Source organism: Centroberyx affinis, unplaced genomic scaffold (assembly GCF_046629955.1).
Source record: "Centroberyx affinis isolate AG114_WGS23_722 - 3 ecotype Tasmania unplaced genomic scaffold, CSIRO-AGI_Caff_v1 ptg000886l_1, whole genome shotgun sequence".
NCBI lineage: Eukaryota > Metazoa > Chordata > Actinopteri > Beryciformes > Berycidae > Centroberyx > Centroberyx affinis.
Genome location: NW_027279475.1, coordinates 370,371 through 396,755, shown reverse-complemented (window position 1 = coordinate 396,755; position 26,385 = coordinate 370,371). Strand labels below are relative to the sequence as shown.

Genomic DNA, 26,385 nt, shown 5'->3' with positions numbered 1-26,385 from the left:
ACACACACTTGAAACCATACACATTCACAGACATGAACACAAACAAATGCACACACACACACCCGCACAACACATACACACTTTTTGAGGGTATGTGTGTAGCGTTCAACACCTCTAAAAATTGGTCCATTAGCTTCAAAATTGATCTGAGCAATTGCACACCCCACACACACCCACACACACACACACACACATACAAAGCCACCCACTCGTGCCTTTTGCTCTAGTAATGGAGGCCACCTTTAAGTGAGCGTGTGTCTAACACACGCTGCTCTGTAAAAAAGGGTCATTTAAAGATCCATCGCCATCTGTTTTGGTCCCAGCATGCCATTTTTCTCCTCTGTGGGTGCCTTTGATTTAGCGACAAAAGGGTACCATTGCTTCCTTCCTTCCCACTGCGCGACCAGACAGCCGGTCTGAGCTGGTTATACAAATCAAACGCAGCTGAGTATCCATCATATCATCATAGGTATGACCACCTGGGATGGACTGGTTATGTTGTTGGTAATCACCATCATCAGGGGTGCCATTTAGACTCAGGGCAGGGAGCGTGTTGGTTGTGACTCTTGCAGATGTCACATGACCAGCAATGAATGAAACTATGTATAAAGTAGCCTATGAGGAAGTTATTGGTGGATTATTAGTTACAAAATATTCAAGCAAAAAAAGGCTTAACACTCTGAATCCAAAAGCATTTTTTTGGTAATAAGGTTGACTTTAGGAAGTGCATACATCTGATTTAACTTAGTGACTTGGCCTCAGCTTTCTTCTTTTTTGCAGTATCCTGCAAGACATGGAGATATGGAAACTACATTTTCAATTTAGGACTGTCAAGAAGGTTTATTGACTTTTGCATTTTACCCCAGCAGCTTAAATCTGTAGCCTATGACTTTATATAAATTTAAGCGTCTGCAAACCCACAAATATGAAAGCATCTGTAAACAAGAGATGAATACATATAAGTAAAAGTAAACAACATCACCATCCAAATACATGCACAGAAATGCAGAGACCACACTTCCATTCCACGTGAGTGCGTCCTCTATCAGGAGTCGTCTGTGTGTCTGTGTGAGAAACCCTCATTAAATGTCCCCATGGAGTCTGCCTCAAGGTGTTTTTGCTGCATTCTTTCATCCACATCAAGCAGGCACTCTGACAAACATGTGGCCAGGAACTACAAGGTGGAAGTCGGGAAGGCGTGGCAGTCACCATGGCACCAACCAACCAGTCAGTTACTCTGTTTCCACATGGGTTTTGTAATAGCTCCAGAGGGGATTTGAGAGGTTTATCTCTGTGAGTTTGCTATTTTAATACATTCCCTCAGTAACTGGAATAGGCTTGAGAGATTGACCCACAAAGTATGCTCACAAATCATACATAATCACTTACTAGTCCATATCCGGGGATGCACGCGCCACAACTCTGTGCAGACTTGCCAAAAATGCGCAAAAACAGCATAAATTTGGGAAGATGGCAAAATCAGCTTCGTCAGTCCCTGCCTATGCCAATGCTCAATGCCCATGTGCAGTTTCAGATTGATTGGCCAACCCATTGAGGAGCAAAATGGATGCAGACAGACAGACAGACAGACAGACAGACAGACAGAGTTTTCCTCATTTTATAGTAGGATTTTCTTTGTATCTCTCTTTCAAACACACTTACCCAGTGCCACACATGATGGAGCAAACAGCAGTATCTGTTGTTACTGTTGTTTTTCAGTTTCACATTCCCATTGTGAACTACTGTGGGTAGGTGGTGTGTGTGTGTGTGTGTGTGTGTGGAGGTGTTAAGTTAAATGAAAACTTCCCCTCTGCCTTTTTGTATATCCAAAGAAATCCTGGATTGGGGCTTCAGGTCAATCAAACGAGTTAGGTTGCCTTTGGGGTAAAAATGAAATGCAAAGGGATTGCAAATATTCCGCCTCTGCGTGAGTTCTTCTTTGATATTCAAAGATGGAAACGTGTTCATCCAGTGTCCTCAAAAAACCAGTCATCCGCCAAGGTAGCTTGCCAACAGCCAACCGTTACAGCGATGCCACGCCCCGCTGAGGGTTTCTAGGCGATCCCAGGAAGGTTCCCAAGAACTACCACTCATTCACTCAATACAACTTGCAGTGGCATGTTCACTGAAATGCTTATGGCTGAATGCTGAAAGAAATGCTGTTGCTGCTGGCATGGGTACACCCACCGGAATTTCTAGAGTCGATTAGCTGATTTGGAAGCTTTTCTCTTGCGAAGAAGCAAAAATACCACAACTGTGTTGTGACTGTAACCTTCTATGCAGAACATGTGCTTGGAAGAGTTCCAGAAAATAATGAGAATCCCGGGTGCTGCGAAACATAATTGAGTTCAGTCAATTGTAATCACCTCTTGGAGAATATAAAAGCATAACCCAAATTTTGTGGAGAACAAGAATAGTCACACAGAATCATCTTCTTGGCTATTGCTCTGCTCTGCTTTACAGCCAAAAAATACAAAGGTCTTATACAGGCACATAAACACACTGAAGTGTCAAAATTTAACATGTATTTGCATTTCTTGGCCTCCAGAGGGCAAATACACCCATTGTATCAAGCTGACTTATAAAGAAGTCCACCCACTTGCCCTTTTGGACAAATTTCCCAACAATCTAAACACATCTTGTGTACTTGTCATGATTATTTTAATAATACACTGTATTACGTGTAACTGTGTATGTGTGCTAAGGAAATTCTGAGATAAATAGGAAGGCTTGTCGTAACATAGGTGAGGGAAAGTCAACCCTCTTTAACACAACATAGGAAATGTCTACCATAGCACAAGGGACATAGGAGGAATTCACGAAAGCAGACGATAAGCTAGAGAAAGAGGAAGAGATGGGGGAAAGGGAGGGATGGAGAGAGGGGGAGCAGAGGAAAGGAAAGGAGGGGGACAGTTGGAAGAATGACAGGATGGGAGCGTCGTTCCCTCCGCTCCGAACCCGAGGGTGAAAGTGAGAAAGGTTGGAGTTCAAGTGTTAGGAATGAGAGGTCACACTTTAATGTAAAAAAAAAAAAGAAAAAAAGCTGAATGGCTGAATGTAGCAGCTTCAGCTTCTCCAAGGGGAAGCAGTGACAGCGAGAGGGGTTCAAAAGACAAGTTTGAAGAGGAAGGGAATTTGTTGGGTCGAGTTTGTATCTCTCTCACACTAAGGCCACTAAAACCCGGCAGCTTTGAAGCTTTTGAAGGGAGTCACCTCGAGCACAAGTGCTAGTCTTGGAAGTTGACATGAGGGAGAATTTGTGCAGAGCATTTCTGACAACCACAATTACATAGTTGTTGAAAAGGTTTTGAGCTGAGCAGAAAAAACTAAACTAGAGATACACAGATTATGTCAGGACGTAGTTTGTTCCTGCCTGTTCCGTCTTAGGTATGTCTTTTCTGTGTATGTATGCAAGTTGAACTCAGTTGCACTAAACCTAATCTCCAGTTGAGTGCATGAATGCTTTGTCTTGAGCCTACATGAGACGGTGACTGACCAATCCCTAACCATATCAGGCAGAATCCAATAAATCCCAGGTGTGGGCCTGAATGCCTTGCATAGTCTGCAGTGATAAAATAGATTCTTGTCACCGCAAACATGCACTGCTTTTTACTCGAGGGAATCAATTCCACAGATACACATACTTTTCTTACTCATGCAAGAGCATTGTGCACAGACACCCATACACTCACAAAGGAACTCACACCTATATATACAGTATATACGTGCAAACACACTGACACATTCCTGTTAAATCCTGTAACATGTTTATCACATCACTTATTTGCTTTTAAAACAGGATACTGTGTGTGTGTGTGTGAATAGAGAAAGACTTACAGTGACAGACAGAGAGAGAGATAGAGAGAGAGAGGGGGAGAGAGAGAGAGAGAGCAAGAGCGAGAGCGAGGGGGAGGGAGAGAGAGAGAGAGAGAGAGAGAGAGAGATGGTGGCACCATGCCAGGGGCACAGATGAGCTCATTGTTGAAACAGGGATTTCCACATTTCCATGTGTCACTGTGCCCCATGCCACAGCACAGAGCACAAAAACAAGAGGAGAGAGGAAAGAGCTATAGAGGCATAGACACACACACACACAATCACAAACTAACATGCAAGCACAGCCAGGCACACACACACACACACACACACACACACACACACACAGGTCAGGACATAATGGAAAACATGGTCCATGATTTATCTCAGGCCAAAGTTTCAGTGAAGTTCCTGAAACACCAAAAAAACATGATGGTTTAATGCCAGTTTGGATCTTAGTTTTATCTTCACTTTGTTTTCTAACACACACACACACACACAGACACACATATGCACATAACTGTCCCCACACACGTTAGATTACAATTCAATACAATACAATACAAAAACACACTAGCAAACGCATAGAACAAAAGTCGCCTTCACACATATTTAGCAAATGCATCCAGGCATGATGAATAGTTGAATGGCTGGCAGTCACATGAAAACACACACAGCAAGCAAACGCGCACTCTCTCACTCATTCAGACAGACACACACACACAAAACCTCTACCTATCCATTCTGTCAATGTAGGGCTAGGCCTGCTCTGTTTCCACAGCAACCAAGCCCCTCCCTTTGGCTTGCAGGGGAGGTGTTTTGAAAGTTCAGCGTGTGTGTGTGTGTGTGTGTGCGTGTGTGTGTGTGTGTGTGTGTGTGTGTGTGTGTGTGTGTGTGTGTGTGTGTGTGTGTGTGCGTGTGTGTGTGTGTGTGTGTGTGTGGAGAGAGATAGATAGATAAAGAGAGAGAGGGAGAGAGAGAGAGAGAGAGAGTAAAAAAGGGGAGTGGATACCAAAACAAGTCAGTGAAGTAAAACTCTCTCTCTTCAGTTCTCAACTGGAGCAACTGACAGCAGCAACAACGAGGTATTGAACAGTGAGACTATTAACAACTCAAACCACACGCCATCGCTTTATTTACTTTATTTACCTTCCTTAAACCGGACATTTGACCAAGTCTGAACGATGGGAGAAGACTCGTCCCACGCCGAGCGCAGCAGCACCTCCAGCAGCAACCCCGCCACCCCGCAGCAGCAGCAGCCGCCGCCCGAAGACGCGGAACTTCTCATCCCGAGCTTCAGTCCGGGTTCGACCCCGTCCTCCCCGGCCAGCACCCTCACCCGGCTGGGCTTGAAATCTCCCACCAGCCCGACTTCAGGCGTGCCGGGCAGCCCGGCGGACCGCGGACAGGTGAGCGCCATCACCGTGGTGGCGCTGCTGGACAAGCTGGTCAACATGCTGGAGGCGGTGCAGGACAACCAGCGGCGGATGGAGCAGCGGCAGGCCGACCTGGAGGGCGTCGTGCGCGGGGTCCAAGGGGACGTCACGCGCCTGTCCAAGACCCACACCACCACCTCCAACAGCGTCAGCAAGCTGCTCGAGCGCTCGCGGAAGGTCAGCGGGCACATGAAGGAGGTCAGGGAGCGCATGGACAAGCAGGCGGTCCAGGTGAAGCGGCTGGAGGCCAACCACCACCACCTGCTGAAGAGGAACCACTTTAAAGTGCTCATCTTCCAGGTAAGACAGGCGAGAAGGGGGTGGTGCAAGTAGAGGAATACGAAAAAGAACTTAAGTAAACCTATGATAAAGTTTAGAAGGCTATACATCATAGCAAAACTTAAGTCTCCATAGGAATATTCGGGTATAGGGGATATTATCCCCTATATAGGAGATAAGGACTTATAAGGTCACTATAAACTCACTACTGAGTGTCACAGACATTACATAATCAGTCATTTTTAGGAATTTATACTTCTTTAGGGGTAGTACATGAGGACTGGTTATACATGAATGCAGTACAGTGTGTGTGTGTGTGTGTGTGTGTGTGAGAGAGAGAGAGAGAAAGAGAGAGAGAGAGACAGAGACAGAGACAGACAGACAGACAGGGTGGGAGGGAGATTGCTGTGGGTACATGTGCCTTCATATTTGACTAGTGGTGGGTGTGTTTGGGTGTGCAGACACTGCGTGTGTGTGTGGTTGGCACTGACACGTGACAGTGGTAGGCCTACTGCTGGATATACCTGGAAAAACAGCACTTTATTACATTTTTGAACACAAGACTTGAGCACTCTGTTTAGGTCATTATACAAATGATGTGGTGGGGCTGTGTGCAGTTGTCTGACTGATATGTCAAGCTAATAGAAGCATAGATTATTCACCCAGGTCCCACAAATGTGGTGGGGTTAGATTAATTTTAGCTTCGTTAGTTATACCTCAAATATGAGTAAAAGTTCTGAAGAATGGTGTGTGCGTGTATCTGTCTGTCTTGTCTTTCTCTGTGCAACCACGTGTGTTAGTTTGTCTCTTTTATGGAGAGAATAGTGATTGTGTGTGTGTGTGTGTGTGTGTGTGTGTGTGTGTGTCAGAGAGAGAAATTTTGTGTGTCTGTACAGGCATTATGTCTCTGCCCAATTATGTACTTTGTGTGTGTGTGTGTGTGTATGTGTGTGTGTGTGTGTGTGTGTTTGTGTGAGAGAAGAAGGGTGTGTCTGGGAATGGAGCTATAGAGGATAATAGAGGAGGGCTCAGACACTGACTGTGACTGGATCTGTTTACACCCCACAGTCATAATTCAGAAAGTTAAATGACATTTAGACGGATTACATGAACTAGGGTCTCATACCTATCAAACTCTTAAAGTAAAATTATCTGCTGGCACTGAAAAAGTCATTAACTTTTCCACTTTCCCAAGGAAATGTAGTTTGAGTGGAAAATATTAAGAACACCTTCCTAATATTGAGTTGCACTTTGTCTTATGCAACAATGTCTCAGTTGTCCCAAGCCATAAAAATACTTCTTTAAACCTCTCTTACCTAACCTAACCCTAACCCCTGAAGCAGATTGAATATGTGAAATCTATAATGGATCATAGTTAGATCTTAGCTTTCACCTGGATTCACCTCTTGGTCTGGCTATTTCAGCAGGTGTTCCTGATATTTCCACTTAACCAAAGAAAAAACAAACAAAACTTAACTCTAACACTTCAGAAGAAAAAGCGTCACCCTTAAAAGTTTTAATTCCAACTCTTAACACCTTTGTTATACACTGTTATTCTACACACTCATGATTGTCAAGACTTTGTGATTAGCATGATCTGAGAGTATGCCGTAAAGGGGTGTGTGTGTGTGTGTGTGTGTGTGTGTGTGCATGTGGGGCTGATTATGCATGAAGGAGTAGGTGTGTCCACGCACATTTTTTCTTATCCAAATTTGTTTATTAGATTCTCAGAACAAGTTTAACTGTTCATTTAGTTAATGGTGTGACTACAACAAAACAAAAATAAGAGTAAAAAAACAACAACAGACCAGTCAGAACAGGCCAGACCTAAATCCATGCAAGTTATTGTGTGTGGGCGCGTCTGTGCGTGTTTGCATGTGTGTACATGCGTGTGCTCAGGCAGTGAAAGGGTGGCCGCTGTTGACACAGGCCGAGCCACTGAGAGCTCTTAACCACCGCTGTTATCTGGTTTCCCAGGTACTGAGGTTCTGTTGTTCAAAAGCAACAGGTGCCAAGACCTCAGTGTGTCCTACGTGGCTTCTGACTGTGGGCGGGTCGGCCTCATGTAGCACACAGTCTGGACCTCGCATTGATTTGATTGAATCCCTGGTTGGTTGTTATGTGCTAGAAAGGAGTGCCCTCTTCTTTTAATGATAGCAATGACAGTGCATGATGGTGTTTTCCTTTTATTACATTGTCAAATTCCAGCTGTCCTCTGGATTTTTTTTTTATTAAGCTTGGCCAAAGTTGTTGGCCGCTCCACACAGCCAGGTGTTATCCTGGCCACAAATATCCATGCCCCTAAATGTCAAGCAAGTATTTTTGCATTTTTTCCCTCAATACAGCATGTGGATGAGTTTCAGTATTGTCTTTTTTCTTTGCATAAGCCGGTTTAGTTAGTCCCATTGCCGTATGTATTTTTTATGCTTGCAAATATCCATCCCTGCACAAAAATCACTTCACTTCCACATCACTGGTGACCTCACATCTTAAGTGTCTCTACTGGTAGTTGATCTTTATTATAGCTTAGCTTAGTATTATTAGAGCATGTAGGCCTGTATTTTTTGGTTGACTGCATCTGACAGCTGTGGAAAATTGCCACATCCTTATCACGAGTGTAGAGTTATGGATGGGCTTCAGTTAAAAGTGCTGGAGTGTTTTTTTCTTCTCTAATCTTTGAGTCACACCATGAGTGTTGCCTTTGTAGATGGGTGTAGCAGGTGTGACCTCAGTGCGTGCGCCTGTGTGTGTGTGTGTGTGCACGTTGGCCGTTGGAGGTTATGCTGATGTGTTGGGTCAGGTGTATGCGGTTACAGCGCTGGTAAATGAGACTTGGCACGCCCGAGGGGACTCAGGAATAAATGAACTAAGTGCAGCCCTTGTTCCTTCCCCTCCCTGTGTTCCTCTCTCCTGCTGACTCCTTCTCTGTGACCATCACTCCGTTTTTGCCCCTCTGTGTCTTTCTGCCTCAGCTACCTCCTCTCTTTTTTTCCTCCTTTGCTTGCTGCTTTGCTTTCTTTTTTCCTCCATCGCTGTTCTCTCTCACTTTCTAGTCTGATATGGTGTATGTGTTTAGTATAGGGTGTTTTTAATGTGGCCTGTTCTCAAATGGAAACAATAAAGGTACAATAAAATGCAAATCCAAAACCAAATTCTCTCCTGTGCGCTCTCTCTCTCTCTCTCTCTCTCTCTCTCTCTCTCTCTCCCTAGTTAACCCCATACCACCTTTTTGGCCACCTGTCCTGATTCCCTGAAACTACAGGAAGCACATGTCATGAGCCTCACGCTGTTCTCTGATAATGCAAATGTACTGCACACCCAAGAGCAAAACTGCCTGTGCTTGCCCTCTAGCTATTGGCCCAGCGGCCCTCTCCGCTCCTCTCCTCCCCGATCGACAGAATTGATCAAGCAAACACTTGGCACCCTGTACGTGCCAGCTGAGGTGGAAACACCGAGGGCTTCTGGGTAAATGCTGCAGCCTCTGGCCGTGGTCCGTCAGAAATGACAAGGCTGTCTGCCGCTCCGCTGCGCTCCTCTTCTTAACGAGGGCTAACGAGGGCTTAATTGCCGCAGTTTGGGCCTTGTTTGTTTGTGTTTGTGCACCAGTGCTTTTCCTGTCTCCAGATCCCCCTCCCTTCTCTAGGCCTTTTCTGTAACACACACACACTCGCACACACACATGCAAAGCACACACACAATTCCCAGCCATTTAAGATTCCAGTACGTGCAGTGAAGTAACTTGTTTATGACTTTGTTGGTGGTTGGTGTTGGGTGAAAAGGTGAAAGGTTTTGTATTGGAAAGGGGTAAATAATAAATCTCCAGTATGACAGAGAGTGAGGGAGAGAAAGAGAGAGGCAGAGGGAGAAAAAGTGCAAATATTTATCTGCAAATATTTTCATCTGCCATTATTTATAGCAGATTAATTAAAGGTTCCCATTACCTCAGTGTCTCAATATCACCAATCATCCTGATGACCCACAAGCTTATATAATATCATCTCCACACATCTCAGCATCTCACTTGCAATATCACTATGGCATGTTATGTAAAATATTTCCATCGCTGCGTATTTGAAATTTAATTTCCTGTGACAGAAGTCATTTGTTTCTGAGTAGATCCAAATCTCCCCTCCTCTGTTTATTTCACAATGGAATTTCAGCACTCTGAACAAGTCAACAACAGTAGCAAATTTAATTTAAACACTGAGAGAATTTCATTTTTCCCCCTCGCTCTCCCCATGCAGAGTTTTGGTAGCGTTTTGCTAGTGTTGAGATGGGAGTTGTGTGGCTCTAGGGGCGGGATGGGAAGGGGCTGTTCGGTGATAGTGAGCGTTTCTGGGACTCCTAATCACACAGTGGCAGGGAGTGACAACAACAGCCAGGGCCTTCTCACTCACACACACTATCGGAGCACATTCATATCACATCGTAAGGGAAGAATAACATGTTTCTCAACCAAAGTAAACACACTGACTCCATCTTGTAACAACATGAATTTTGTTGCTATTGTGCCCTACTGAAGTTGTGCTGTAGGACCCGTGAATTGGTTGGTTTGAGAAAATGCACAATAGCTCAGACATTGCAACTTTTTTTTCTTTGTTTCTCATGATAGAGTTATTGTGCATGTTTGTACATTTTTGAACAAATCAGAGTACAAGTAGTATTCATTAAACCAGTGTAAAATAAATTCACTGTAAACAGATTATGCAACTTTTCAATCTATCGCCATGCATTGACGAGTCACTCAGTTAAGTACAGTGGATGTTTAGAGACGTTTTGAGTGATTGGCTTAACTTCAGTCATTGTAATTTTTGTTTACTTTGCTACCAGTAGTCACACTGCCTTTGTATTGTTACTCTTGACCAAAGGTTGTGACTTAATATTAGCTTTCAGCAACAGGGAGTAAAGTCTGTTTATCCAGACTCTGTTCATATTGTATGATGGAGAACTGGTAGTTTTCAGCCTCGCCCAAATCCCTAATGTTTAGCTTCATAAAGCAAGGCTCACTAGTGTGAAATAGAGCTTGATTAAGGTCTGAAAATCAAAACCTGGCCTGATTGAACCTAAAAAGAAAATGTCCAGATCCAAGTCAAGACATCGGTACATCTTTTTTTTCATTAGCCCAAACCCAACTAAAGCCCAAAATTGCTACAAATACATTGTTAATTTCAGTATTTGCAGTGCATTACAGTATATTGAAAAATGCAGCTGGACCCTAACCCATCAGGTCCAGTTGGGTCCCGTCCTGTTCATAAATATCCAGTATGAAGTGGCCTTTAGAACTCTGCAAGCAAAAAAAGTCCAAATAATGCCCCTTCCTCCCACAAATGCAACCCTTTAAGCCAATGAAATAGAAGCACAACATGTCGCTTCCCAATGGCTTTGACCTGCACAGAAAGAAGTTTGTTACACACAGTCAACTCTCAAAGTTAAACTTGAATATAGAACAATAATACAACTTGGATTACCTTGTTCCCAAAATACAGTATATGTCAAAGTTTATTCAGGTAGACTTTTGGTGTAATGACTTTTTTAGAGCGTACATTGAATGTGTCGGCTGCATAGTGACCCATTATATATCATATCCATTTCCACAGGTTAGAGCAGGCCACTTGCTGTAGGCTACAGCTGGGATTTGCTGTGTGTGTGTGTGTGTGTGCGTGTGTGTGTGTGTGTGTGTCCCTCTAGCAGGTGTTGTATTCCACTGGGCTGGGCTCACCAACTCCTAGCCCAGAGCAATGCTGCTTTAATGCACACACACACATACTTCTTGCATTCTTCTTGCATTCTAGCCTACCAAGCTCTTACATAGACACAAGTAATAATCTGTGACATTTTCATATATATAAATTACATTTCCCTTTTGCTACACTCTGTCACGGATTGATATTGCACAATTGTGATTCAGCTTCTACCCAGTTCATGAAAGCTTTTACATTTGCTGTTCTTAACACCCGGTGTCAGGTAGGTCTCTACTAGGATAAATCCACAGAGGAAGTGATGCATTTTACAGTACTGAAAGCAGCAACAGTGGAATAAACAGCAATTTGGAATAAACAGAAGAAGAACTGGGTAGTTAGCATGAGCAGCGACAGCCACCATGGCTGAATAGAAGAAAAGAGCGCCACCTACAGAAACTCAAACATCATCAACAGAAAATCCAAGGAAAAAGACGTCACAGTACTGGACACATATACAATTAAAGACATATTCAGTACACATATTGATATTCACCGGAACAGTTGGCAGTTAAGTGCCTTGCTGAGGGGCACCTTGGTGTTTTTCATTCACTTTAATTGGCTAGATTTTCCCAGACGGTCCAAGGATTTGAGCTGGCGTCCTTCCAGTCTCAAGCACACTTTCTTTAGTCTACCACCGACTGCCAGCACACAAGCTTCGAAGTTCATAAATCTCATAATTACACAAACTACAAATTCTGAGCGAGATCATAAGCATGTCTAGAGCGGTGGCACGGGACATGAGAGTCTGAAAATGAAGTGGGTCTCAGTGATGACAGCCTAACATGGCCGTGCAGCCTGTGAGGCATGCTCGGCGGAGCCTAAATGAACAACAAGGTTTGTTTACACCATGGCTTCTCGCTTTGTTATCATTCTTATTTTCCCTTTGGGGTTCATTCCTTAGATAATCCTCCCAGTTTTCAGGCAACGAGAAGAAAAGGAGGGTGGGGGGGTGGGGGAGGAGGAAGAAGTATTAGAGGGAGAAAAGGAAGACAGAGAATGAAAGAGATACAGCGTACACAGAATAATGACAGCATGGCTCAGATTTAGATGTCAGATGGGTTTGCCCCACAGGACAATCCAATAAGAGTGAGTGTAGACAGTCACACAGCAAAGTATTTTAAAGTAGTTTGTATATTTTGCTGGCAAAATACAATATACCTGACAGTATATGGGGAAGAAAAAGAGAAAGAGAAATGTATGTGACTAGAGGAGTGCTACTCTTACTTAAGTGCTTGCTCTTCTGCCTGTCATCACATTCAGGTTTGACAAGTCTGCCTGACTGTTTCACTCTCTGAGGCCAATGTGAGTTGGCTGCCAGCTGCAACCACAGTTGTAAAGCACTAGTATGACGACTTGATGTGACTTTGTTGGGCTTTCAAATCCTTAAAAAACAAACTTTTGTGCAAATTTGATATCGTTAGAGAGACTGTGCTTCCCTCCGTGATGGAATGATAATGTGGGATAATGAAAGCTATGGGCAAGATTAGATAGATAGCAAGATAGACTGCTCAGTAAGTTGTTTTAAGTTGTGTTGATGTCTTTTTTTATCTCATTTTTATTTGATGAGAATTATAAGTCATTGGTTATGGAGAATATATAGAAAAACAAATGTTGAAATTGGTATTTTTGTAAAGGAATAGGAACAAAGCAATAAAGCAATAAAGGTGGCAGCTCCCTATACTGATATAAATTATTTCTCCCAGCTTATCCCATGGTGCAATGCACACACAGCATTTGCTCTGCGTCTTCTCTGTCTGAAGTGCAAAGAGCACATTACGTAACATGGATACTTTTCACTCTGGGACAGGTATGAAAAAGGGAATGACATCAAATTAGAATTATACACCTCCTGCTCTCACACTCTCTCTCTGTCTCTCATTTGCTCTTTTTCTGTGTAGCTCTCTCTCGCTTCTCTCTCGATCTTTGAGACACACACAGCATGACATTATACATGCAGGTGGTGACTTATCTAAGGGATAACTGTATCTAATTGGCTAAAGAAACAGCTCTGGGAGACCCGCTGCTGGTATCCCGCCAAAGAAGCTCAAGGTCCTGTTACAAAAAAACAAGTGAAACCAACCGTCCTCCTTTCATGGCCTCCTTCCATCTCCCTGTTTCTCCATCATTAGTCTCTCCAGGACTCTATCTGTGTGTTTGTTCCTCCTTGACTGTTCAAACCCCAGCATCCACCCACACCCCTTGCCAAGGTCATAAGGTCCGTGGCAGGGAAAGGGAAAACAATAGCCATTTTGTTTCTCACTGTACATATTTCTCTACACTCCTAAATAGAACATGTCTCCAGATAACACAATGACTTCCTGGTTTAGTGGACACTCGTGCCCTTTGACCTCATGTAGCAAGTAAACATTGTGACAATTGGTGGCAGCTTTGTAAAAAAAAAAACGCACGGTGTCTCTGCACGGCCCTTATCAAACAATGGCACTGATATGCACAGCTTGGGATTGTACTGAATCGATGCTAAAAGGGGGATCTTGAGAGATTTAAACAAAGGAGCTAAAGTAGATTAGCATAGCCATGGTGTAGCATCACAATTGGAGTACCAAGTACAATAAAGTACAGGAATTTGTCATAATAACACCTACAAATTTCACCCTACATACCTCACACTGAGTGCAAAGGGGCAGTGCAAGACAAGCAGTGTGAGTGCTTGTCTTGCAAAAGAAAGAAAGTAGAGCAATGTAGCAAGTGACAAGTAATGCATTGGTCCAGTGAACCATGGGGTTATTATAATCAATAGAATGAGATGTATGACATGGATTATGAGAATTGGAGAGCATAAATTGCAGAAAATGAAATGTATCACAGTGTGCAAAGTCTGAAGAACATGGATGTGCAGCCGCTGATATCCTGTAAGTTGTCGGCTGAGCGGACAGGTTCCTGTAGACGTTAATCCTCATCATCATTCGTGTCAACAGGAATGATCATCGAGTGCCATAATCATCACATTCCACCAGCATGTTAGCATGACGTTGGGCCTGAATTGGTTATTGTGTTGTGTAATTACGCAAGCTTTCGAGGCCAGTAAACATGCCTTGTTTTTTGGTGAGGCAGATATGGGAGGGGCAGGGATGGGAAAGAATGCCCTGACTTGTTGTGCAATGCTTTGTGGGTATTTAGCTAGGAGGCATGATTAGGAATTGACATATTGGTGACAAAGAATTTATGATAGTCGTATAACGTGTTGAAATCATAATGCTTGTCACAGTGTGTCAAACATACCGTGTACAGTATATGACCACTCACATAGTGTAGGAGGAGTATTATGTTTTATGGTAACTCAATCCTGTGACACATGACAGCAGAATCTAATTTCCCCTCCTTCCTTCCTTCCTTCCTTCCTTCCTTCCTTCCTCTGTCTATGGATGACTGTTCATGCATGGGATGGGAGATGGGAGCGGAGGGGGCACGAAGTTACATAACAGACAGGGTGGAGTGGAGGTGAAAAAACAAAAACCTCACTGCACCGTGATTGGAGGGATATAATCAAAACATATGCAGATGAAGTCAAATTTGCACAGTCACATGAGGCTCGGGAAGACAGTCTCAGTCGTAGTTGTTGTGTTTCCAGGAAAAGGATAGATGTATAGGGAGGTAATGAAGGATAGTGTGATTTGCTGACATCTTGGATGAGGAGGGGTGGGGTTATTAGAGACGAAAAGAGAAAGGCAGATGGAGAGAATGGGGGAAGTGGGATGGTATGAAAGAGGTGAACGAAGGGAAACAGAGTCAGAGTTTTGTTTAGTTGTATTTAGTTTTTCTGTGATCTCTTTCTTTCTCCTGTCTTTTCTCTTCTTGGCCTTTCTCTCATCTTTCTATCTTATACATTCTATGTATAATGATTGCAGGGGTTTGACAAAGGCAAATGTGTGTGAGTGTGTGTGTGTGTGTGTGTGTGTGTGTGTGTGTGAGGGTGATGTGTTTGTTTGTGTGTATGTGTGTGTGTGTGTGTGTGTGTGTGTGTGCGTTTCTGTGTGTGTGAGTGGTGATGTGTACCCTCTCATTGGTGCAGTTCCCCGGAGGCACCTGACTCACTGTGCCAACACACCTGTACCAACCTCGCCTGTTGGGATTAAGGGAATCTCCATTCATCCTCTGAAGAGCCGTGAAAACACACCTGTTCAAAGCTCTAACACACACACACAAATGCATGCACATATGCACTAACGTATACAACAAAATTTGCGCAAATCTACAATACCAAGTCCACTAGATAGTATGGTTGATATATAAGTAAATGAGTAGCATCATGTCTTCTTGCAGATTTGATTGTAGTGTGTGTGTTAATTTTATTTGCGTGTTTCTGTGTGCATGTGCGTGTATTTTGAATGTGAGAGTATAGGAAAATGTAACGGTAATCTAACTGCCCTGAAGAAATGTCAAGATTTTCTAAAGCAAGTAGGTGATTGATGTAGGGTGATGATGCAATCGCAAAGAAGGCCTGCACTGTTTTCTTATGGTTGTGGGGTGTTATCGTCTGAGAGTGAAGATAATGCCCATGGAACACGTACGCACACACACACACACACACACACACACACACACACACACACACACACACACACACACACACTCGCAGATACACATAACAAGAGAGAAAGAGAGGTGGATGGGAGAGAAGCAGTATAAGATTTCACTACATATGCATGCTCATGTACGCGCGCACAGACAAACACACACACACACAGATAAACAAAGGAGTAGAGAGCGACAGATGCAAAAGAAGCAGTATAAGATATCATTACACATGGATACATACACAAACACACACACATACACACACACAGAGTAACCAGAGCCCTTCTGAGCTCTTTCAGTCGGTCGTGACACCGTCTGCCCCACCCTGATCTCCCCATTTGAATAGAGCAGGACAGTCCAGAGTGACTTACATAAGCTCTTTTGGTAACACTTTGCAGGATTTAGGGCAGGTCCAGGGAAGCAGAAATCATTGCCACAAAAGCCACATTTTTCACTCAGATAGAGGAAAATGTATCATTAAATGTATCATTCTGGCAAGCAAGCAAGAACTATTAGCTGCCTCTCAGCGTAGTTTGCAGACCCAGTCTTGATCAAACCTGCAGTTAGGGCTGGGCGATGATTCAATATTATCGTTTATCGTCTTTCAGTGGAAACATATCGTGATGATATGAAGATATTTTAATATGCTGCTGTCTAAATTGATGATGACAAGCAAATTTTACTTAAAAACTCTCATAAAATGAGGTATGGTAGGAATATTATTTGAATATTTTTGTTTTGTTTGACATCACACCTAACATTACCATTTGGTTCAATGAGATGAACATTAATTTGATTATTTAACGTGATTTTGCATACATGTACCATATTGTGATATATATATATTGATATTGAGAAAAATCCTTATGATTATCGTGATATTGATTTCAACCATATTGCCCAGCCCTACCTGCAGTTGTTGTTTTCATATATACTAAATTTAAGGCTCTATTTTTGTGATGGTGCATGGTTGATGGCGGAGCCATATTCTTTTTCTCTTACCTGCACCCATTTGGTATTTTGGTGACTTCTGCTCTTCGCCTAATATCATTGAACCATTTTCTACATTGGGCAACGGTTCTCCTAGCACCAGAGCAACACAGTAACCAAATGTGTTATCTCCTCCCAAGCTAATTTAACATCACCTGCCCTCGGCGGCTTATTTAAGTGGTATATTTGCTTGTGGTAATTCTGCACCTCCAGCACAAGGACATCAGTTATCTCTTGGGAGAAGGTTTTGTGGTGGAACTGCTCCAGTTGTCTTCCAGAGGTGATTTGATTGGTCATGACTAAAGCCAGATCTCGCCATGAATGCATCGGTGTCTCTCCGAGCCCGCAAAAATATAAGAGTACGGAAATATCGCCGGTAAATCCTGGACCTTCGTTTGGATGGTGAGCAATTCAAAGCTTATTGCAGGCTTTCAGGCTATATGACATGCAGTTCGCGTGCGGAGTTCCAAAAAGTTGAGATATTTGTATCTCAGTGCACCGCGACCGCATTGCCCTCGCGTTTGCGTGCGTCTGCCGCGCGCCCCCATTAAAGTGAATGGATTTGCCATCTGTGCCCATGGGCCCTTTGTCTCATAATCTGCCTATGCCAATGGCACGTGTCGCGCTATGAGTGACGTTAATGAAGTTATTGACAGTTTGAAAACATTTTGAGCGGCTAGAGTGGTCAGACTGAAACGCATCTGTAGAAATCCGATTTGAATCGCATTTCAAACCACATACAAATGTGGCTTAAATCTGATTTGGAAAAAGCGGTTTCCATGTGTTTTTTTGCTGTTCAGACTTGATAAAATCAATCTGACTCCAATCTGGATATGCCAAAAATCCGATTTGGGCTGGCAGACTGAACAAGGCCAAACACACACACACACACACACACACACACACACACACGCACACACACACACCGAGTTCTCAACTCCTAATGAGTGCTTGCATTGAGGGTACATTAATTACTGGAGTTCCCAAGAGATTGTGCCACCGTGTGAGGTCCAGAGACACACACACAGCACAGACCAGGGTCAAATAGTATATTTAGAAAATGTTGTTTGTTATAGCTTACTTAACAGATTGATGGGGGTTGTTACATTGGACAATACTCCAAAATTTAGACAATCACAGAAAAGTATTTGAAAATCAATTTAAGATACTTCTCTGTGATTCAGCTCTAATATGACACTGCCAGAATTGTTTTTATGTGGTAAACCACAACTATCTGGCACTCCATGCTGATTAAACCAAACATTTAAGTATTACTGGCAACAACTATTTGACTCCATGACTGAAATGCACACACACAAAGAGAGAGAGGCATAAAGTGTAGTAATATCATCCTCCTACAAGCAAGATAAACATTTCCTGGCATTTCTGCCCAGCTTCCAACATTACTGATACAACAGCAATGACCTTCACGGTTCTTGACTTTTACTTCCACTTTCCGAACACTAAAGCTACCTTCTGATTTGACACACATTTAGACCCACAATCTCTGTGGGTGCGGTGCAGTGTGGGATCAGCAGTAAAATGGGGGCAGTCACCTCATTCAGATAGAGCAGGAGGGAGTTGGGGGAGAGAGAGAACGAGCCTGAAAGGGGAGGATAACAGTTAAACCGAGGAAGGTCTAGTTGAAACTAGAGCTGGGCCCCCAGGTGCTATCTCCGTCTTTTGAGATTTGAAGCTGCTCTTTTCCATTCAAATCTTGAGTGCATTACGATTCAAAGCTTTTTGCAGGATGCTTACTTACTCCTAGTGGTTGCTAACGGTGCATAACAACGTCTTATTCACAAGCTACACTTCCCATGAAAGCAATTCCTTGACATTTTGAATTTAGGTGTTATTCATCACCAGGCACACCGTCAAGAAATATTTAGAATTGACACTTTGGTTAACTGAAAAATGGCCGGTATACTCTGTTTTCATAATGGAATCTGCCCTACTACACTCATTCAATTCAACCACACTGCATACTAATCTATACCATCTATACCATACAATCTCTGTACCATTACCAAACATGAAGCTCTGAATGCAGGGCCCTGTTCTTAAGGTTGATGATGTACCTTTGAGAACATGCTGACAGATTTACTAGCATTTACTGGGAGATACCGCATATGCTTGGCACACACCTGATCTGTGAATCATGCCTGCATGTTTTAGATCAAGGTGCTGGGTATCAGGTGTCTGGAGGGTGGTAAAAACAAGAGGGTATCTGCATGACTTTCCACTCTCTATAGCCTATCTATACATTGTGAAATCATCTTGGTGTCCATATGGGATGATGATGTGTGATGGAGGGATGTGAACTGCAGTGGATAAAGACCTGGGCAAAATAGCAGTTGCACCTAATTCTTAGTTTTCATTTTAAATTCAGGTGCCAGATGGGCTGAGTTCACTGTATCAGGACAATGCAGAAAGTGACACATAAATTGTATAAGTAGAAATGTAAAATAAACTGTCAAAAGTATTAGCAAACGCTATTTGACCCAGGAGGGAGGGACGCCGTGACTGCTGTGGATGCATAATAATAGGTTTATGACACTGATATTATTTGCCTTGACACTGTCATGCATGCATATTGATAAATGGAATTTTTGATTGCACTCTTTTGATCAATAATCAGTGGAGTCATTCACTTTGCAGATGAATTGCTGATGGGTGTTTTCATTCAGTTCACTGATCACAGTCTCAGACGCTTTGGCCCTTTTTTTCCAACATCGGCAGGAAATAAATCATCCACTACTGTCTCAGGTGTCACATCAAATGCAAGACCCACTTCGTCAAAATGCTTCGGTGTGTCAGAATGAATCAGAATTGGTTGAAGTTGCCATTGGCTGACTGATTGCAGGCAAAATGTTACTGTCCTCTTCAGGAAGTATTCTGCATTGGTGGTGAGTGAATAATGGACAGGAGGGCAGGGCTTTTCCAAACCATCTGGTTGGTCCAGTCCTTAAGTATGTGTTAATGACAGCCCATGTAAGACACATTACACAGTTCTCCAGAAACGTGTGGCATCCTGTTGCTTTAAGCATTCTTACAAAGTGCTCGAGCTGCCATGCATTCTGTGAAACGCACTCATGCTTTGATGCAAACTCACTCTTGCACACATATTGCACCGAAACAAATGCATGGTTACACAGAGAGCTGCACACGCAGTCACACATACTACTACAGGTATAAAAACATGTGTCATTCCCATATATATTGAGGATGACACTTTACGAGTGTAGTGTGTCTAGTAAATACGTGTGTGTCTAGTTTGGGACCACACATATCTCTGTTACTTTTAACCAAAATAAGAACAACATATTTTGGGTCAATATGTGTTGATATTAACATAGTATGAGGTTAGTGATACAAATGTGTGTTGTCACAAGTTATACACGTGAACGTGTTGAATATGACACAACGGTGATCCCATATAGTTTGAATTATGGATTTTAGCACATACATTCAATGCGCACATTTTCAAAGGTAAACATTAAGTAATGAAACCACAAATATACAGTCAGCAGTTCAGTATTTAGTTGGAGTAACTCCTTTATCAGCGTAACAAGGTTCAGTCTTTTTGAGATAGGAAGGAAGCATTGAGATTTCCTTCTAGTTCTTGCCTGTACTTTATTTGACACATAAATTAAACACATCATAAATGTTGAAGTCACTGCTCCGCACTCTTTAGATAAAGTATAGTATAGCGGTAACCTTTTCAGTTCAGACATACAGGCATGTTTCCTCAGTCTTCTCTTATCTGTACTGACTCACACACACATACAGTATATACATACAAGCTGTGTATGTCCTTTTGTGTTTGCGGCAGTGTACAAACTCTGAACTTACTAGTGTAAACCCTCAACTAAATCCTCAAAATCTCCCCCCATAGCCCTCTATATTATACTTCTTATCATGCTAGTGGACTGTGATCCTCGTCCATTCAGAAAATTACAAAAATATTCAATACTGTGAATTGTGTAGTCGAGTTATGCCTCAATCGAGTTATGCTTTCCTTGATTTGATTTGTTTTATTTGGGAAGAACGTTTATATGTTAAATATCCATATACATGCACATTTTGGGCCCAGACATTAAAGTGTGCTGTATAAGGGTAAATCAAGACCAAGTATGCAAGTATGGCTCATACTTTAAATCAAAACTGATGTTTAAGGAAGGATTTGTGTATAAGCGTTTCATATGGAACTTTATACAACAGTTAGTTCCGGTCGAGCAATTTGATTGGACAAGAGGCATTCCATGAGTGCTGATATACAGTATAACAGCACTGGGGCGCTGTACTGTATGTATCACTCCGCTTAACAGTATGTCAAACACTGCAGCTTTACCCTCACTATTCACTCACTAAGTTAGGCTGGGTGAGAAAGGAAGGGAAGGGGGAGGGAGGAATAGGAACTCATAAATCCCCAAAATGGAAAAGTGTGTGTGTGTGTGTGTGTGTGTGTGTGTGTGTGTGTGTGTGTGTTTGTGTGTGTGTGTGTGTGTGTGTGTGCATGATTTTGCACAGATGGGTAGACAGCAAGAGCAAGGAAGGAAGGAGCGAGGAGAAAGGCAAACAAATTGAAATTTGCACTCCGGATATTCAACTCATATCTCTCTCACTCTCTATATGGGCATGAATGTGTTCGTGGGTGGAGGGATGAAGGCAGAGAGAGAAATAAAAAGCAGGGAAAACTGAGGGGAGCGTGTGACTCCTGCAGAGAAACAGGTGGAATTCCTCAGATGTCTTGAGGAGAAGACCAGGGAGACATGTGGAGACTGGTTTCCTTCTCAACTCAACATGTCAGAATCTATTGCACATGAACACTGACATCCATTTACACTGGCCAAAGCATGCCACAGAAGTATATATTTACGTGTTTATGGGGAATGTGTGTTTGGAAGTACACCCGAAATATCTTGACTTTGATCATAATGGTCTAAGCATCCCTTAGAAGTCATTCGGACTTGTAAAGTTGCCTCCTCTTAAAGGCAAACACTGTCCTTAATCAATTCAAAGACAACGCTGGAACTGTAATGCGTACTACAATCTGCAGTAAAGCATAGTCAGTAAACCTGTCTTATGCTCCAATGCTCCATATTTCTTGTTGACCTGCAGTAAAGCTTGGTTCAAGTGATCACGCTTTCCCACATGACTGATCCATATGACCGCCCTCTTCACCCTCTTAACCCACCACTTTCTGTCCTTCTGTTTCCCCACAGGAAGACAATGAGATCCCCACCAGCGTCTTGGTCAAGGACTCCCTCAAGACCCCACAGCCCAGCCAGTTGGATGCAGAAGCCTCCCAGCCTACTGCTTCTGTTATGGGCTCTGTTGATGGCATCCGCTGCCCGGAAGAGGGTCTCCAGACTATCAGCCTGTCCTCAGACGAGGACGACGATGTTGCAGTGCACCGTGAGGAGGAAGAGATCCTGGAGGGCGAGGTCTTTGTGGGCTTGGGCGCCACTCGCTCCACTGAGAGATCCCGAGCGGAGAAGCTGAAGCGCTCTAGCCTGAAGAAGGTGGATAGCCTTAAGAAGGCCTTCTCGCGCCAGAGCATTGAGAAGAAGATGAACCAGATCAGCACCAAGATCGTGCCACCTGAGCGGCGTGAGAAAATCAAGAAGAGCCTCACCCCTAACCATCCCAAGAGTCCAACCGCCAAGTCCTCCTCCTTCAAGGTGTCTCCCATGACCTTCAATGTCAAGAAGGTCCGAGACGGGGAGGCCCCCGCGCCAGACGTTGCCTTGACTGGGGAAGCAGTCCATGTGGAGATTCCTCCACTGGGCAGCTTGGATGGAGAGCTCCCCTTGGCAGAGGTGCACTCCCAGGAAGGCCTAGTGGAGGAGGTACAGGAGCTGCTGAGTCCCTCCACTCCAGAGAGCATGAAGGCAGAGCTGGAAATCAACGGAGAAGCAGCAAGTATTGAGTGTGACCTGAATGGCGATCGTCCTGCTGGCCTGGCAGTCCCAGAGCACGATGAAGACGATGGGGAGGATGAAGAAGAGGAGGAAGAGGAAGAACACCACAAAAGCCCTATCGAGATGGCGGCAGATGCCCAGATTCCCTCAGCAGCGATTACTGTGGAGCAAGTGTCTTAATCTGATTTGATTTTGTTGAGCATAAATTCCCGTTTCCCTTTCCTTTTTTCTCCTCAGTTTTTCTGTTTATTAAACTCCCAGCAGCACAAATTGTCCTTCCTTTCCAAACAGTCTCTGTAAAGCTCCTCTTTTTGTCTTCACACACACACACACACACTCACACACACACATACACCAGCAAAGTACTCTGCAATCAAACTCAATCAAAGCTTTCTAAGGCATTCCATCCTTGGACCACTCCTGCATCAGTACTTATGATTGTCACCCCTGCAAATGACTGCTATCTAAATAACCTAGGTATACTGCAAGTAGTTTACCAATTAAACCCCACTAGAAGCCCAGATAGAAGTGCCTATGATCCAGTGCAGGTGCTCCCTAAACCCTCTAGTGGGGCTGTCCAAGGAAAGCAACATTGCACCATAATTCACACTGATCAGCTGGAGCGCACCACTTCAATAGCAGCACATCTCCGGGGCGCTGGGCCAACAATCTCCTCCCTCCTCTGTTTGTCTGTCTCTGGACCTCTCTGTCTCACTGACAAATAGCCTCTTTGTTCTTTGTGTTTTTGTGAAAAATGGTAAATCTTTGGCAAAGGTGGTACTGCCCACAGCTTGTGGAGGCAGTGCGTTGCCAGGTTGTGTGAGAGTTGGAATGGGGAGTTTCTTCAGTTTTCAGTAAAAAGGCCCTGGGCTATTTTTTGGAGTAGAGTGCCTAGACGTTGTTTACAGAATTCCTGTAGCCCTTTGCTGCATTAGCCCTGATCTTAGTTAGCAGGTGGATATATTTTAATACTCCAAGCTGCTCTATCTTGTGTCTTTTCCTTCATCTGCACTTCAAAGTGTATGTTTATTCCAAAATAGGTTCAAATTGGTTAAAAAAAAGTTGTCAATCACAGAAACGAAAGATAGTCAAAATTTGTTGACTAATTGCACCTATCTGACACTCTGAGACCAAGAATACTTTGCAAAGACTATTTGAAATAGGTCTGAGTTCATTCACATTGATGCAAATGAAGGACATTAACGGCACGACAGGATGGAAGCTGCTGTAGACAGAGAGAAAAATATGTTAGTGATGCAAAGGACCATACAGGTTTAAATACTGACATAACTTTCCTTTCTCCAGCCACTCTTTTACAGGGCAACCTTGTATGTTTATGTACAGGAATTACTTTATGTATTTTTATATGGGGAGCACACTACTCACTAGGTTTTTACAACATCATAAAATACTAACTTCATTGATAACTGCCTTGAGTATGTGTACTTTTATAAATGTTGTATCAATGTGAATTTATTTTTTGAGTTACTATATAATAGCTGGGTGTTTATTAGTTTTCCTTTTCTTTCAGGCATACATAACGTGCATGGTGAAATGTTTACTTGACTGCATGTGTTTAAGATGTAAACACTCAAACTCACCCACCACAAAAGCCTCCCCCATCATACACACACATGCACACTACTACATGCACCAACACCTTTAACTCACACAAGCTGGTGTGAGTAATTGCAGTCCTGAAGGGATGGATTCCTGTGCGTTTTGCCGATAAGAGTGATAGTAAAAGATGCCTGTAATTTCTTCCCTCCTCAGAATCTCGTAGCTATCACTGGGTGAGGAGTAGTGCTCGTCCTAGCCATGCACCAGACTCATGAGAGTTAACTCTTGCGACTGTTTTATAAGCTCTGATACCAACCAGATGGAAAGCGTGAAGTTTCAGCTTCAGGGAGGAACAAATACTTTATTTAGACTCCACTTCAGATTTGGAAGACGTGCCTGAAAGTTTTTATAAAGTGACCTCCGGCTTGTTTATGAGTCTTAATGCTCCACTAGCCTTAGATGCCATGTGAAATGTCATGACTCAAAATAAAATTATTTAGCAAGTGATACCAGGTGCCGAGGATCCACATACAAGAGAGAGGTGAGAGAAATGGAGAAAGGGAGAGGGCAGCATTCCTAGGTTTGACGGATGACTCTTGCGCAGCCCATTTTTCATGCTCTTGGCCTCCTTGTTGAGACGCTACAAGGAGAAGAGGAGGCTCTCTGGAGCCACAGGTGTTCTGGCCCTGTAGAGACTCCTGGGCATGAGGCTGCAGGGGAGGGAGGGGTGGGTGGTGTGGGTATTGGGAGGGAGGAAGTGTGGGAGGATGATAAAGTTGCTTTGGGGGGTGGGGCTTAAGATACTGTATGTGTAGCAAGGCAAGGGTTTAAAATATCTGAAAACACATTAGAAGATGGGAACTGAAGTTTTTTGGGGTTAGGGATGCGAAATAGCTGGCACTGCTGTATGGGTAACCTCCATGTTATTTTTGGCTAAACCCTATCATGTCCATTATTCTGATTCCAGATAAGCGTTGTGAAATTCCACTTTTGATCCTCCGCTGCTTAAATAACCTAATAATATTTTTATAATGTCAAAACTATGCAAGGGAAGTACTGATAGACATTATGGAAGTCCAGTAATTAAAGGAAGAATACAATGCATGTGATAAAGCGGAAATATTTTCGATTGTGCTTGACATTAGTGTCTGTAGGCCTTTCTAGCGATAAGCTACAGTGTTTTTGTTTTTTTTAAGACAAAAGTTAACCAGTCAATGGAATCTATAGGGAGAAAATAAACAAATAGTGCAAAGGAGGGTTATAAATGATTTATATTCTTTCTAAAATGACAAGGTTGTTATCTGTTGTATGGTATATGCTTAGTCATGCAGAGGGATTTTTTTTCTTACATGGATAAATCACAGTACTGAAAACATTATATGTACATTCTATGTACTATAGAGGTTAAATGTGACTGGTTTTGAGGTATTTTCTCTCTGTTATTCATGGAAATGTTTTACTTCGGTGAGATTTATTTTTGCTGATATGGAAAATTACACTTCTGGACATGGGTATATGTCTCAAAGTCTTATTTTATTGTTTTGAAATCAGACTGCTCAATCTGGATCATGTGTGGAAACTATTTTTTGCCAGAATGTTCAAATCCCCACATATCTTCAACATGGTCAGGTAGTAATGATCTTATGTGTAATACCATGTTTGTTCATATTGAGTTCTTACTTTGTATCCTATTTAGCACAGTAAATCACTTAAGCCAAAGAAGTTTTCTCCATAGCAGAAGACTCCTTGCCACTGTAGTGTTTACTTTAATGTATTCCAGACACTTGATTCTAGCATCTTGTAAACATGCTGGCCTTTCCTTTCAGAATTTAGCATTGTAATACACCAATAAAGATTTTATAACTGTTTCACATTGTATTTGTATTCTTCATTTGTAGACCTGCAGGTGACAGGAGACCAGTAAATGTCTTGGATTAACCCACAGCTTCACTACATGAATGTTATCAGGGGTCTAGTCACCCAGATAGGTGTAAGGCACCAGGGCAGATGAGAAAATACTACGCTGTATTTCTAGCTTTCCACAGAACATGTAGTTAATGTTCTGTATGTTTCATCCATATTGTGATCCCGATCACTCAAATT

General features: G+C 42.9%; 1 protein-coding gene across 1 annotated transcript; it reads left to right on the top strand.

Moving 5' to 3' along the window:
- The first annotated feature begins 4,866 nt into the window (after positions 1–4,866).
- cavin2a (caveolae associated protein 2a) lies at positions 4,867–25,001 on the top strand. The gene is made up of 2 exons (XM_071521395.1): positions 4,867–5,552; positions 22,024–25,001. Exons 1-2 carry the CDS (start codon positions 5,001–5,003, stop codon positions 22,900–22,902), a joined length of 1,431 nt encoding a protein of 476 aa, XP_071377496.1. The 5' UTR covers positions 4,867–5,000; the 3' UTR covers positions 22,903–25,001.
- The last annotated feature ends 1,384 nt before the right edge of the window (positions 25,002–26,385 follow it).